The sequence below is a fragment of the Erpetoichthys calabaricus genome, chromosome 4 (genome assembly GCF_900747795.2).
Source record: "Erpetoichthys calabaricus chromosome 4, fErpCal1.3, whole genome shotgun sequence".
Lineage (NCBI taxonomy): Eukaryota > Metazoa > Chordata > Cladistia > Polypteriformes > Polypteridae > Erpetoichthys > Erpetoichthys calabaricus.
The window spans coordinates 84,431,402-84,447,518 of record NC_041397.2 but is presented as its reverse complement, the minus strand read 5'-3'; the positions used below and the strand labels follow the sequence as shown (position 1 = coordinate 84,447,518).

General features: G+C 36.2%; 1 protein-coding gene across 1 annotated transcript in view; it reads right to left on the bottom strand.

Moving 5' to 3' along the window:
* mycbp2 (MYC binding protein 2) overlaps positions 1-16,117 on the bottom strand; it is a 412,376-nt gene that overhangs the window by 309,749 nt on the left and 86,510 nt on the right. The window contains 5 exon segments of the mRNA XM_051926880.1: positions 626-830; positions 2,884-2,960; positions 6,861-6,999; positions 8,147-8,220; positions 15,184-15,280. Of these exon segments, the coding sequence (XP_051782840.1) occupies positions 626-830; positions 2,884-2,960; positions 6,861-6,999; positions 8,147-8,220; positions 15,184-15,280 (592 nt within the window).

The window sequence follows — 16,117 nt, the reverse complement described above, 5'->3', positions numbered from 1 at the left end:
TCCCTGCCCTATGTACACACCCCTGGAATTGGCAACCTTCCAGGTACCAGTGCAGATCCTTAGCCTCAGCACAGGAAGCTTAAGCATGGCTCATCACACAGGACAATATTTCAATCAGAAAATAGTGACAAAGTAGTAGTGACCAGTGTCAGTCTTTTTAAAAAATAAAAAAATAAATAAAAAAAATCTCCAGAGAATCCCTAACGGATAAAGGAGTTGTACATATAGAAGGGAATGACAGGTCCATTTAATGATAGACTAGTGTATAGGTAACCGTGTAGTAAAGTGTGTGGTTAAGTTTAATGATAAGACTAGTATATAGGTAGCTGTGTGGTTAAGTGAAAGTGTCAGGGTGATTTTAGGCATGTGATATGAAATGCAAAGTACAACTGGATGAAAAGGTGCAGTGGAAAAAAAAAATCAAAAACATGACACTAATGTAAATAGTGGTGGATGATATTAAAAGAAATGAAGAGAAGGCTAAGGAACAGAAAAATAATTTGTAGAGTACACTATCGCTTTTATTTGAATGTGTTTATTTAAAAAGGTATAACAATAAATTATTATATAGTATATACGACTAAAAAACTAATAAATCAGTCAAAGATAAGCCAAAGCTTCATACTTGATTCACCATCTTCCCCCTTGCTTGCAGAGCCAGTAAAGAAGACACTTCCATCCTCCGCTACTAGCAAAGAATGTGAACCATCATGGCCAACAGAAAACTGAACAATTTTTGGAGATTTGGTGATGGGCAGTTCAACCCATTTCCCTGCAGAGGGACCACCCTGTTTGATTCCCAGGCTCTGATATTTGCCAGTATAGTAGATCTATGTAGGGAAGCACAAACAAAACACACATTACTGAACATAAAATTAAAGCAAATGTTAAAATGATAAATATTTAGATTAAAACAATTTATTGTGTACACAATCAAAAGTCAAATATTTCAATAAAAAAGCCTAATACGGTGAGTAAATATTTTATTAGATACCAAGTCCCTCCCACTTACATGACTCTTTAATCAGTAACACTGTCATATGCGTATAAAACACTATTTAAATTAGGAAGGTAGACGGGTCTGGAGATTGGAGAGAGAAAGGGAAAGCATAAAAAGAAGAGGAAACAAGCTGATATCAGACTTATCTACATATCTTAGTCAACAACAGCATTCCTGATGTGGGCTTTTGGTATGACAGTGTCACAGATGTACTGAGGATAGGCCACTATTCAAAAATATCCAGTAAACAATAATCTGATGGTCAGAACAACAGACTGTTGATGAAATGGTTCAAACCAGCACGACAAGATAAAGACAGGCCACACTTATTCTGCCAACAGTTGGTGAAACAGCCATATCTGATCATGAATAGCTGGTAATAACCCAAAAACATCACATTCTTCAGTTTAAAAAAAAGAGATTGCAACTGCAGTGGGCTACAAAAATACATATTAGGTAACTGGACAAACATGAAAATGGACTGATGGAACACACATTCTTCTAATTCATTCTAACATAAGGATTAATATAAGAGTAAAACAACATTAGTTCATTGACCTACCAAAGGCTAGCAAGGAAATTTGGCAGTGTAATGGCAAAATACACACTTTCACGCAGTGCTGTGAAAAAGTATTTGCCCCCTTCCTGATTTCTTTTTTTTTTTTTTTTTTTTTTTGCATGTTTGTCACTCTTAAATGTTCCAGATCATCAAATTTAAATATTAGACAAAATGCTGTTTTTAAACTGATTTATTAAGGAAAAAAACTATCCAAACCTACATGGCCCTATGTAAAAAAGTAATTGCCCCATAAACCTAATAACTGGTTGTGCCACCATTAGCAGCAACAACTGCAATCAAGCGTTTGCGATAACTGGCAATGAGATTTTCACATTGCTGTGGAGGAATTTTGGCTCACCCTTCTTTGCAGAATTGTTTCAATTCAGCCACAATGGAGGGTGTCCGAGCATGAACCTCTTTTTTAAGGTCATACCACAGCTTCTCAATTGGATCCAAATCCGGACTTTGGACTAAGCCACTCCAAAACCTTCTTTTTTTTTTTTTTTTTTTTTTTTTTAAGCCATTTGGAGGTGGACTTGCTGGTGTGTTTTGGATCATTGTCCTGCTAGAGAACCCAAGTGCGCTTCAGCTTGAGGTCACAAATTGATGGCCAGACATTCTCCTTCAGAATTTTTTTTGGTAGAGAATTCATGGTTCCCTCAGTCACAGCAAGTCATCCAGATCCTGAAGCAGCAAAGCAGCCCCAGACCATCACAATACCACCACCATGTTTGTCTGTTGGTATGATGTTCTTTTTTTGAAATGCTATGTCTGACAATAGCATTCACACGAATGAGAAGTGAGTGGACCGTGGGCTCGCCAGCCACTATGCATCTCTGCCACTCGCATATGTGGATTTCACTATCACCAAACACCAAATCTTTTAATTCTCGTGGATATGCCTCTTCATTGGGAAGAAACACTACTTTTGCCTGATGGCAACATGAATTAGACGATCTACAAGTCTCCGACTTAAAGTTTCTCTCTGAAAAAGCCTTGTCCCAAGAATTTTATATTTATATATGATGTTCAGAATAATTAGATGTTCAGAATAATTACTGAACATAAAAGTTCATCAACAAACTGTATCATTTATTTATTCACAACAAACTCAAGATGCACAAACTGGCTTTTCAGTCATATGTTCCTTGTTGCAAAATGCTTAAAATGTCTTAAGAGGTGAATAAAACACCTTCTGTAATGTAGTTATACCAGAAAGGAAGTGTTAATACTCTTGTTACTTTTATATTCTTGTAAGAATTTAGTTGAAAATTGTGTAGCATCAGTTAAAGATTAGTAGCCAAAAGGAATTTAAACACTATACCTTTCCATTGGCAGTTTTCATGAGTGCAAATTCTCTCCCAGCTCCCAAGATTGCAGCCTCCTCATCAAACCCAGTACCTAGCATAAGGGATTTGCAATTAATTTAAGAAAAACAAATTGTATCACTACAGGAACACACTTTATTAAAATTCATAAACATAAGAAATGAAAGTGTGTTTAGTGAAATACACACATAACATTGCAATTAAAAGGGTCAAAGCTCTACTAAACATGTAACAATTATAATTGAACTGAACCAAAACTGCGCTAAAAATTAGTCAAAAGAAAGGAATTCAATAATTAATAACATAGCTCATGAAATACTGCACAAGCACACTTCCCCTACAGCATAAATTGTAACTGGAGCGTCACTTTTACAAATTAGGTGCTACATTTCTTATAATGTATCAAATTTAATATTAAAGTATATTCATCTTTTAAATCTTATATATTTAGTGATGAAAATGCAAAAAACATTTACATGTGTAAACATGTGATTTTTTATCAATAAGCCAAAGTTTGATATCTGCTTGTTTTATTTTTTGTTAAACGCAAATCTTTAATTCACTTATAAATAACCTGTATTTTGCCAATTTTATGATACAAACAATATAATCCTGTCATATGATGAGGTAACCACTGTTTCTGCTTGGTGATCTGTACATAGCAAAAGGCAGAACACTGTGAGAAATGCTTTAAATCTGTGCATTACTTTAACCTTATAATGTAGACTGCATTTCAGAGTTAAAATTTTTGATTGTTTTCTTTTTAAACACGGTGAGCAAGTAATGAATCACTAGAACAATAGCATGAATGCACACATGTGAAACATACATATGGATAGTGCATATTCAATGATGACATTTATTACAACATGATTTACTTGCAGTTGTTGGGACATTGGCATTGTCTGAAATATTGTACGCTTACAAAATGCATCACTGCATTTGAGTATGAACAATGTTCACATATTTTCTAACTTTTTGGACTGTAAGAATAACATGCAATAGGAAAATGAATTTTCCTATTTTTTAGGAAACCTGTGCAAGTGGTCATATCAGAAAACAACATAAAAAGAAAAAAGAGGAGGTATATGAGAGTGACTGAAAAAACTGTGGAACTTACAAACTCTAGCACCACCATTTATAATGGGAAATGTTTATGCAAGGAAAAAAATTGATGAACTTCAAGCATATGTGCACTTTCAGCCCAATAACAGAAATGCACATATCATTGCATGTACAGAAACTTGGATAAATGAAAATTATTGTGATGACAAACGTGTTGATTAATAGATTTGGTGCACCTATTCTTTTGGAAAAAAGACTGTCTTCATATTCATATATGAATATCTATATTCATATTGTATGTCACACAGTGGGGCTGTCTTCTTTTACACCATTGTTTTTTTTATGTAAATCTGTGATGGTTAGAGAAAAGGTATGCACTAAGGATATTGAACTTCTGTCTGTCTCACAGTGCCCCACTTATTTTCTGAGAGAGATTCCACACATTTTAATTACTACCATCCATATTCACCCAAAAATGAGAGCAAGTGAAGAAGCTGACAATTTCTCCAGAATGATACAGAGGATTGAATCACCGTCTCCTGACACAGTGAATTTATTTTTGGGCAATTACAACCAATGTTCACTAAACAAAAATACTGAGTAATTTTTATAATGATGTTACCTGTACAACTCATCACACATCAAAAGGGTTCTTCAACAAACTAAAATAAAACTATAGACTAAACTGAATAAATGGATGCAGAGCAAATCTGCCCAATATTCCATTTAATACTTCAGGTGCCTATGGATTTATGACAGTTACCCAAACTCTGGAAACATACAGACATTATCAGACTTGCCTAAAATAAACATCCAAGAATCTTAAATGACTTTAGATTAGTAGCCCTAACACTATGCATAATGAAATGCTTTGAGATTAGGCCAATCTGGATCCTTACCAATTTGCAAGCACAGCACACTGAGTGTAGGTTTGATGGAAGATGCCCCAGCTTGTGAATCTGCTGTATGTGCATTTAGAAGGCCCATGCAATGTTACTATTTATTGATTTTTTTTCTTCTACTTTTAATATAATGCAGCCTCACATTTTATTTGAAAAACTGATTTTTAAATTCTGTTTGGACCCTAACTTGGTAGGCTGGACTGTGAACTTCTTAAAAGATAAATCTGGTGTTTTTCAATTTTTTTCTTCATAATTATAGTATATAATAATTTGCCACATAAAATTGTGCTTTAAAGTAAGTTTTTTCTTTTTAAAGTTAAGAAATATCTGCCTGTTTTTGCATCTTAAAATGTCTAAAATTGTCTACTGTGAGGAAGTATCTTCAACTTGAAAAATTCCAAACTTCTCCTTTAACTAAAAGAACAGAGTGAAAGTTGATGTTTTTCTGAAGACCTCATTTCATTCACTGGATCATCTCAAGGTTACTGTCTGTTTGTCCACTCTCTTGTTTATTTTGAATAATAAATGACTACAGGAATTTACTTAAGGACAGAGAAATCGTAAAATTTGAGAATAACCTTGTCTAAGTAAGTCTTTACAACAGTAGCTGTGTGACCCAGCTTTGCCTGGGAAATTTGCCTGGAACTCAGTTATAGTAACATTGCTTAACTGGATGTACCAGAAGTGCTATGTAACAAAGAACTTTTCTGTAAAAATATTTGTATTTTTTTTTTGCTAATATTATTAGTTCATTTAAGCTGCTTACTGATGAATATACTATGCAATCTTTGATGAGGTCTGTGTGTTGGTCAACTCTCCCTTAGCAACAAAGCCTAAAATTAGGTCTATCTTGGTATATAGTGGGTCTGCATAAACGCTTATCAACCAAAAAAAATTACTAATTATTTTTAATCACCCAAAAACATCATCCTATACTCTTCTTATCACATTCTGAAAAACATCTCTGTCAAATATAGAAAAAACTGTGTTTCACTCTGTTCTATCACAGCTTGGCTCCATCAGCTAACTTGTGTTTTTTTTTCTTTTTCCTTTATTCTCTAAATAAGCACTAGTCATTGACTGGTATTGCAAACTTAATAACAATATGTAAGTGGACAACAGTGTTGTCATTTTTCAAAAATGCAACTATATGCATAGATAAAAAAAAAAAGTGTTATCAGTTTACCTCAGATTTACTGTCACATAAGGTGGACACAGTAAATTGAAGTACAGAGTCTAAATACAATGCAAATGAGAAAAAAAAACACATACTCTAAGATAAATGCTGTAATCCAGTGAAACAATGAAACAGTTATCCAAAATTAGTTTGAAAAAAGGAAGTGTTTGATATGCCTGGTTTCTCTACAAATCAGATTTGAAGTAAAGTCTGTTGTTATCTCATTGATACTTCCTTGTTGTTTACTGACATTTCCAAACATTGGAGGTTCAGAGGGTAAGAAGAGGGATTAAAATTCTTCTCCAGGTTCTGTAGGTTCCTAAACAAGGTCATAACTGTAAAGATGTTCAGTAATATAATGAGCTTTGCTCCTCAATTACAATTCTTTTAGGGGTTGTAATTGAGCAGGATTAGGTCTGTGATCCCTGCTGAAGTAGGCTCTCATGACCTTTATTAGGGTATTTAAAGGATCATCCCTTGCAGTGAGGGAAACAAAGCAAAACTGGTCTCAGCCATTATTATGTTCTTTAGGTTTAGCCCTTACAGGGAGGGAAAACTGAGAAAATGATTGGTCCCAGTAGTGTGCAGTCTACTCTTCTTTAGATTGGTCCAAGCAGGATGCAGCCTGCCTCTGGTAAGGAACTAAGGCTTTCAATTTTAAATCCTTTCAGGGGTGGAAACTGAGAATGAGGTTGGTCTCACAAGTGTGCAGCATAGCAAATAAATGCACATTTGTGACCTGAAGATCACGTTGGATAAAGTCATCTGAAAAATATAATCACAACATTTCCAAACAAATTACAAGACACAAAACTTGAACTGCTCTTACTAATAATATGAAGATCTTTCTCCAGATCAAACAAGGAAATGCCACATGCGTGGAGGCACTTTCGTGCCAACTTTAACTGTAGTTCTTGCTGAAGTGTTGGCTCAGTACTTGTTGCATAGATTCGAACAACAAAACCATCCTACAAATAAAGAAAGAGAAACAGATGTCAACCAAGTTTGTTATACCAGGCTTGCATATGAAACGGAAAGCATACCAACCAAAGGAGAATTTTGTAATGTACTTACAATACATATCACAATCTTGAAAATATGTAACACATATCAAAAAAATCTATCTTCATAAACATTTCAGTTATTTTGCAATGGGAAAACAGACAATAAAGCTAAATAAAAGTTTACACCCACTGTATTCATCCTTCAATCACTTTTTCTGGACTGGCTTCTACATTAGAGAGCCAAAGTCTCCCTAAGTAATGCTATGCTCAAGGTAGGACAGTAGGCTATCACAGCACACTAACCTAGTATTGCCAATTTCGCAGATTAACTAAATGCCTGTTTATTGCATATGGGAGCACCTGAAGTAGAACTGTATCTTCCCCAATTCAAAAAGAAAGTGATGGATACAGAACTCTAACCATGCATTTCAAGAAAACTGAAGTATCACATAATCCAACTACTGCTCTGTCAGTCTAACATGACATGTTTATTTTCTACAGATTACTTGCAAAGATTAAAAATACATCATGTAAACATTTTAAATGATTTTAAATTGGACATTTACAGAATAAAACAATGGTAAATTTAATGAGTATGGTGGGTACACTCCAACTTGTCAAGGAACAATTTTATCATGCTAATCAACGAACATATTAATTTCACCAGAAAACTAAAAAGATTCAAGTTTTCTAAAGATTTCTTTATATAAGGTACAGAGAATGAATTTTAAAAAACAGTAACTTGAATGAAACCACAGAAACATTTGCTACAAGGAGCTTAATTTCAAACAAGTCAGTGGAATCAGTCAGCAATCTTGGAACTATACCTGGCATCATAACCTACATTTAAAAAAGGCATCCATTTAAAAAAAAAAATCTGTGTGAATGTTAAATTAAATGCACAGAAATTAAGTGAAGCTAAGACATTTTTACATATAAATTTTTATTTTCATATACGAGTTACCATAGTTTATGAATTGAATTTTACTTGACTAGACTGTTTCCTATCACATTTTGAAAAAGAAACTGTAGTCTTTTAAAAAGAACTTCTTTAGCTCTGAAACAAATAGCATTTAATGGATCACAAACTTTGTTTTTGGCAAATTCTTACATCTCGGCAAGCTGCAATTTGATTAATGTACTCCCCATCTGTGAAGACAATATTCTGCCCATCAGCTTGGAGACCTGCAAACAAACACATGCAATAATCTGAATGTAAACCTTCAACAGTAAAAAGACACAGAAAAGTACAGAGCAAACAGGCTGAATGACAATGGAGACACCCACTTTAGCCAAACAGCATACATCACAAAATCAAGCTTCAATGTCAAGCAGTTTGAAAGAAACATTTACCAGAACTTTTTTTACATAAAATGAATCATCCTCAGATAGAAAGTTTATTTCTACATAGTGGACACACATTAAGTTAAAGGACTACTGAAAGCTCTTTAACACTAACACATGATCAATAATAAACTCATTTGACTCAGTAGTTCATCTAGTTACAATATTATAATCCAAAAATCCACTAGTGCCACTTGTATTTACGCAAGTGGAAACTCTGCACTGAGGAAAAAGGTTACTATTTGGATATTGTGCCCTGGGATCTTTGAAAGGAAGGGACTTTAAAACATTTTTATAAATGGATGCTATTCGATTCTTGAAGACTGATCAATATTTCTTCTGGAATAGAAAGGAGGTGGAAGGTGAGGAAAATTGGGCAGGTTCAGTTTAGCAAAGTTTCTGGCTTGAAAGTAGTAGAAAAATTGTGTTGATGACAAGTTAAATTTGAAGCTTAATTGCTCACAGGATGCAAAAACATTATATATGTACAAGTCTCTAAATGTTTTAATCCCAAACATTTTCCAAGCATCAAATACTGTGTATGGTGGGGAGGGTGAAAAAGTGTGGCTGTCATGTAAAGGTGCAAGAGAGAAGAGTTTCTCCGTCTTAAAGCTCCACCTAAATTGGTGGGTCACAACTCAACTTTTCACAACGACTTTGATATCTGACCACTTCTTTTTTTATTTCGGGCACTGTGTGACTTTCCAAACTTGAAGTTTTGAGTTTCTCCACCACTCTGCATCACTCAATCAACTTCCTTTTGTTGTTTATACCACTGCTTAATCCAACACATAGTAAGGTTTTCCTTGCTACCACTTCACATTCGCTGAAGTTTTTTTTCCCCCCCACATGCTTTTGCCATTGTCTTTTAACCAAACACTAAACGGAAGGTGACATTTATATTGATTTGCATATTAAAAATATGCGAAGTTATGGGAGAAGTCAAGTTGGGAGGGCAGGCACGTGAACGTGAACATGCGTTTCTTTTCACGCTGACCAGAATTTTACAGAGCTGTGTGATGGACGACCGGCGATGGACTCTGGTCGCCACCCCCCAGGCCGCTAGGAGGAGCCCTCCGGACAGCAGGATGGTGCCCCGACTTCCAGCAGGGCCTCATGGACTCTGTAGTTTATACACACAGCCCTGCTGGATACCTTGGGGGCCACCGGGAGTCGCTGTAGGGGGGCTAGTGGGCTCTTGCGTGCCCTATAACCCGGGAGTGCGTCACAGTCACGTGACTGGAGGAAGCGACGTGCTCCCGGGATGAAGAAGAGGACTGTTTGCCCTGACCCGGAAGGAAACGGACTTGTGGGATGTGCCAGGAACCACTTCCGGGTCAGGGGCTATAAAAGGACTATGGGAAGCCCAGAACACAGAGCTGAGCTGGGAGGTAGGGTGGCGACGTGTCTGGGCGAGGAGGATTGGTGATTTATAGAGAAGAGTTTATTGTGTTTATGAGTGTGGAGTGGAGGGTGCTTTGTGCACATTATAATAATAAAAAGAATAGTGCTTATACTTTCACCTGGTGTCTAGAGTGGTACCTGAGGGTGTTAGAGGTGGCTCCACACCTCTACTGCTACAGCTGAAATGCGTGGAAGTTGGCTTACGCACGGTTTTGTGCATCTGAATTTTTGTGTGTATGCACATTTCCACTTTTGTCCATATGCCATGTTTTAGTGTAAATTCCACACACAGCATTATGCATGAGGCCCCATGTCTTTATTGCCACCCAGTAATTGAAAGTCCCATCTTCTGCTTTAGGTCATTGTAGAATGGCCCTTTGGATGCGTGGATGTTTAGAATTCCAAATAAATGAGGCTATGATTGAAACTAATTTCTTAAAAAAAATTATTTGTTAATGTATATACAGATGCTTTGAAATAGGAAAAGAACCTTGGGAAGTATGGTCATCTTAATGTTGATTCTCTCTGCTAATGTGAGATGGAGGGTGGATCATCTATTCACATCTTGTTTGATTTTTTCCATGCAGACAGCAAAATATTGTTGAAAAATAGCTTTATATTTACTTGTAGTATTTACCCCTAGATATTTAAACTTATCTACTAAGGTAAATGGGAAGGTGTCCCATCTAGTATTGTGTGGTAAAGAGTTCACTAGAAAAAAAAAACACACTTTAATTCAAATTAATTTTTGAGTCCATATTTTGAAAATTTGCTAGTGCTTTTAGGATGGCTGCCATGGAATTTTGTGGGTCAGATACATACAGTACCATATCATCTGCATATAATGATATTTTCTGTTCAAGTCCTTTTCTGAAATTGCCCTTTATCTCTGAAGCATTTAGAAAATAAACAGCCAATGTCTCAATGGTGGTTGCAAAGAGAAATGGTGAAAGGGGATATCCTTGTCAAGTACCGCATTCTCGTTTGAAGTAGTCCAAAATAATGTTGTTAATACAATTAGAGTTGTGGTCTAGTATAGTGTAATTTGATCCATGCACATAATGTTTGGGCCAAACCCAAATCTGTGCAATGTGGCGAATAGGTAGTCCCATTCAACCATGTCAAATGCTTTATCTGCATCCAAATATAGCAAGATCTCAGGGGTGTTAGACTTTATAAGTGTATATATGAGTGAATATATTATATTAAATGACTTCTGGGAGTCACACCCCAACATTCACTGGAACAGTGTCAGCTGGGACTACATAGATAGCTTGGTTATTTGGCTGTATGACTTGGAAGAGGACAGCTTGGTAAATCACAGTTGCTATTACAAAAATTATTATATTTTACGTTTTTAGCTCTCCGAATGAAGCAGAAAAAGTACTAAGCAGACTGATCCTGACATCCTTTTGAAATAGGATCATGAGTCATATATTGTGTTCTGAGAAGGCAAAAAAGATTCTACTTGCAACTTGGACCATTCATAATGCAACATTTGCCATAACTACCGTATACATTCTATTTCCTTTTCGGCTATATTCTCCTTTTTGCTTTCTTTTTTAATTATTATATTGGAATCTCTTTAAATGAATATGTCATTTCTGGCAACTACAAAGTAACTAGATATTTACAGGATTTATTTATTTTTTTATTTTAACTTCATATCTTTGATTTACTATATTGGGAATGTATTTATCATGCATCTTCTCCGTCACCATGGGAAGTGTTTGACATCATTCTCTAGGTTTATTGTATTGGGACTGTACTTTGAAGATACCTCCATTTTAACCTTTTCTACGCCACCGCTGGTGGTGTTCATTTTGTTCTGGACATGCTCTATCTATCTTGGCATGTTAGAGGATGGAAATTTGTGAAGTGTGGTCTGCCTTACTCAGGGAGGCAAAAATATGGGCTGTGAATTAAGAGCTTTGCTATTTTTGAATCTATCCTTTCTACCCCTACAACCATTAATACGAACAGAGCAACATTCTTCATAGCCGTAACACCTAGCAATAACATGAAATCAAGGACAAAGCTATCATATGTAAAAATGTACTACCTTAAGACTACAAAACATCAACAAAACGTTCCAAAGCAATAGTTTTTATGATCAAACAGTGAACTTTGTGAGCTGGAATGTCAAAGGTCTTAATCATAAATTAATGAGAAAGAAAGTATTCACTCACTTAAAAGGTTTAAAATGCCAAGATAGTATTTTTACAGGACAAAGGGCCTGGATTGACCTCCACTCCAGCAATACAAAAAAAAAAAAAAAGGTGTGGAAATCTTAATACACAGAAGTATCCCATTTATAGGGTCAGACATAATTTGTGATCTTGAAGGGTGGTATGTCATGCTTTTGGGCAATTTATACAATGGCAATACTAAAGTGATTCTGATAAAAATTTATACACCTAACGTGGATGACATAGATTTCATTCAAAATGTATTTTTATCAATTCCTAATGTAAACACTCAAAATTATAATGGCTGGAGAGTTTAATTATGTTTTAAATTCAGACCTTGATAGGTCTTATCGAAGCGGAGATGGGTGCCCTTAGCACAAAGAAGGCACTCAGGACAGGCAGCAGAATCAAGCTTTATGTGCAATGCACATATACAGTCATGGCCAAAATTATCGACACCCCTGGCATTATCCCAGAAAATGCACCATTTCTCCCAGAAAATTGTTGAAATTACAAATGTTTTGGTATAAACATGTTTATTTCCTTTATATGCATTGGAACAACACAAAAAAAACAGAAAAAAAGCCAAATCTGACATCATTTCACACAAAACTCAAAAACCGGCCTGGACAAAATTATTGGCACCCTCAACCTAATATTTGGTTGCACGCCCTTTGGAAAAAATAACTGAAATCAAGCGCTTCCTATAACCATAAACAAGCTTGTTACACCTCTCAACTGGAATTTCCGACTACTCTTCTTTTGCAAACTGCTCAAGGTCTCTCAGATTTGAAGGGCACCTTCTCCCAACAGCAATTTTGAGATCTCTCCATAAGTGTTCAATCGGATTTAGATCCGAACTCATTGCTGGCCACTTCAGAACTCTCCAGCACTTTGTCTTCAACCATTTCTGGGTGCTTTTAGTGGTATGTTTGGGGTCATTGTCCTGCTGGAACACCCATGACCTCTGACACAGACCCAGCTTTCTGACACTGGGCCCCACATTGCGCCCCAATATCTTTTGGTAGTCTTCAGATTTCATGAAGCCTTGCACACAGTCAAGGCATCCAGTGCCAGAGGCAGCAAAACATCCCCAAAACATCTTAGAACCTCCACCATGTTTGACTGTAGGTACTGTGTTCTTTTCTTCGTAGGCCTCATTCTGTTTTCTGTAAACAATAGAATGATGAGCTTTACCAAAAAGCTCTACCTTGGTCTCATCTGTCCACAAGACGTTCGCCCAGAAAGATTTTCGCTTCCTCAAGTACATTTTGGCAAACTCCAGACTGGCTTTTTTATGTTTCTGTGTTAGCAGTGGTGTCCTTCTGGATCTCCTGCCATAGTGTTTCATTTCATTCAGATATTGACGGATAGTTCGAGCTGACACTGTTGCACCCTGAGTCTGCAGAACAGCTTGAATATGTTTTGAAGTTGATTGGGGTTGTTTATCCACCATTCGGACTATCCTTCGTTGCAGTCTTTTATCAATTTTTCTCTTCCGTCCGTGACCAGAGATTAGCTACAGTGCCATGTGTTGTGAACTTCTTGATTATGTTGTGCACAGTGGACAAAGGAACATGAAGATCTCTGGAGATGGACTTGTATCCTTGAGATTGTTGATATTTTTCCACAATTTTTGTTCTCAAGTCCTCAGACAATTCTCTGCTCTTCTTTCTGTTCTCCATGCTTAGTGTGGCACACTTAGACACACAAAAGAAAGGTTGAGTCAACTTTTCTCCATTTTAACTGGCTTCAGGTGTGATTGCTATATTGCCAGCACCTGTTTAAACGAGCATCATATGCTTGAAATAAAATGATTTACCCACAATTTTGAAAAGGTGCCAATAATTTTGTCCGGCCCATTTTTGGATTTCTGTGTGACATGATGTCAGATTTGGCTTTTTTTCCTCTGTTTTTTTGTGTTGTTCCAATGCATATAAAGGAAATAAACATGTGGATACCAAAACATTTGTAACTGCAACAATTTCCTGCGAAAATTCCAGGGGTGCCGATAATTTCGGCTATGACTGTATACTCAATTCAGGTGAAATGAGCGCCAAGCAATGGGGCCATCTTACTTTTGTTACAGTTCTTATGAAGAAAGAGCTTACTTCACTTAGCTCGTATGTCACCCTTTTCTGACTCCCACCATTCCATTGCCTTGGTCCTGACCCTAATTAGCTCCACCAATATTTCCCAGCTTAATGAGTGTAGCACCTGGTTCTATCCACTGCTGCCAGGCAGCACACTATTGGCAGTTTGAAAAAGAGGAGAGTAAGACTGCTCTGGAACATTGGTGCTCAGTCCTTAAATGTGACATAGGCTGCAATTTTCAGTTGTGTAATTTCACATATTGCTGACTGCAATCGGCAAATATGACATACCTCATGATATTCAGAAAAATACAAGAGTATGATTTTTACATTTATAACTCAGAAATATTTCTATTTTTGCTATAGGTTTAAATGCTTTTCTTTGTTGTTGTTTTCCTATCATTTCACCCTTTTTCTGTGTAGTTTGCTCTCTTAATGTATCCTAATCATGACAATTAAAAATAAGTCAACCAGACGAACACTGAACAATGAAATGATGCAACGACTTGAGCATCAGATCAACTAATTAGTAAATAATGGATTAAATAACTAGAATAACTGGAAAAGTAGAATAAAAATCATGATAAATTACTGTTAAAAAGTGGATCACCCAAACCAAGTTTGAGACACACTGGTGTTCAACAGTAAGCAGCTCCAGTGACCTAATATTATTATTATTATTGCTATTATTATTTGATGATGCTTTATGCAAGGTGACTTACAATATTTATGATACAATTGGTTACATTGCTTTTGTTTTTCCCTTTGGAGCACATGCAGGTGAAGTGATACTCACGGTCACACAATGTCATTCGCAGGATTTGAACCAACAATCTTTCACTTTGAAGTCATAGGTCCAAAGCCTTAACCACTACACCACAATTGTACTTATACATCAAATTAAGAGGCCAATAATCTTATGAATTTTTTTTAGGCAAAGCCAAGTAATATAGCTTGTCTAATTATAAATTTTGCTCATGAATTCATTAAAAAAAAAAAAAAAAAAAAATCACCTTTTTCTAAATGTAATACAGTGCTGTCTATTTCAAATCAGATAAAATAATTCCGTGTTGACTTATGTTAATTCATAATAGACAGGTTAAATGAAACTTTCATACCAGGCATTGTGATTGCACCTTCTTGCTCTAGTGTTTCAGGATTGATCTTCAAAGCAGTCATATTGTGATTGTTCATATCTTGGTAGAGCAAATAACCCTTTTGCAGAAAGAAGAAATAACGCAAAAACAGCAAATATTTACTACAAACAAATTCAGATATCATAATTAAACAAATTATTAATGTAATAATAATAATTACATAATCCTTACACATTTTTGCACTGCTGAAGAAAATCTTATGTTATCTATGATGAATTTCACACTTTAATTTTACTTCAGCTATATTTACAACTGCCACTTTGATTCAGTTAAGCATGGGCAACTATCACATACTGTAGCAATCACAGAAACCATTTTCAAAAGGATTCATGTATTGATTTTAAAACAAAACAAATGTTAACATTTTACATAGCCTTGCACCCGACTCAGAAGCATGGTGGTGGCAGCATCATGCTGTGGGGATGTTTTTCAGCGGCAGGAACTGGGAGACTAGTCAGGATAAAGGGAAAGATGACTGCAGCAATGTACAGAGACATCCTGGATGAAAACCTGCTCCAGAGCGCTCTTGACCTCAGACTGGGGCGACCCTTCATCTTTCAGCAGGACAACAACCCTAAGCACACAGCCAAGATATCAAAGGAGTGGCTTCAGGACAACTCTGTGAATGTCCTTGAGTGGCCCAGCCAGAGCCCAGACTTGAATCCGATTGAACATCTATGGAGAGATCTTAAAATGGCTGTGCACCGACACTTCCCATCCAACCTGATGGAGCTTGAGAGGTGCTACAAAGAGGAATGGGCGAAACAGGCCAAGGATAGGTGTGCCAAGCTTGTGGCATCATACTCAACAAGACTTGAGGCTGTAATTGCTGCCAAAGGTGCATCGACAAAGTATTGAGCAAAGGCTGTGAATACTTATGTACATGTGATTTCTC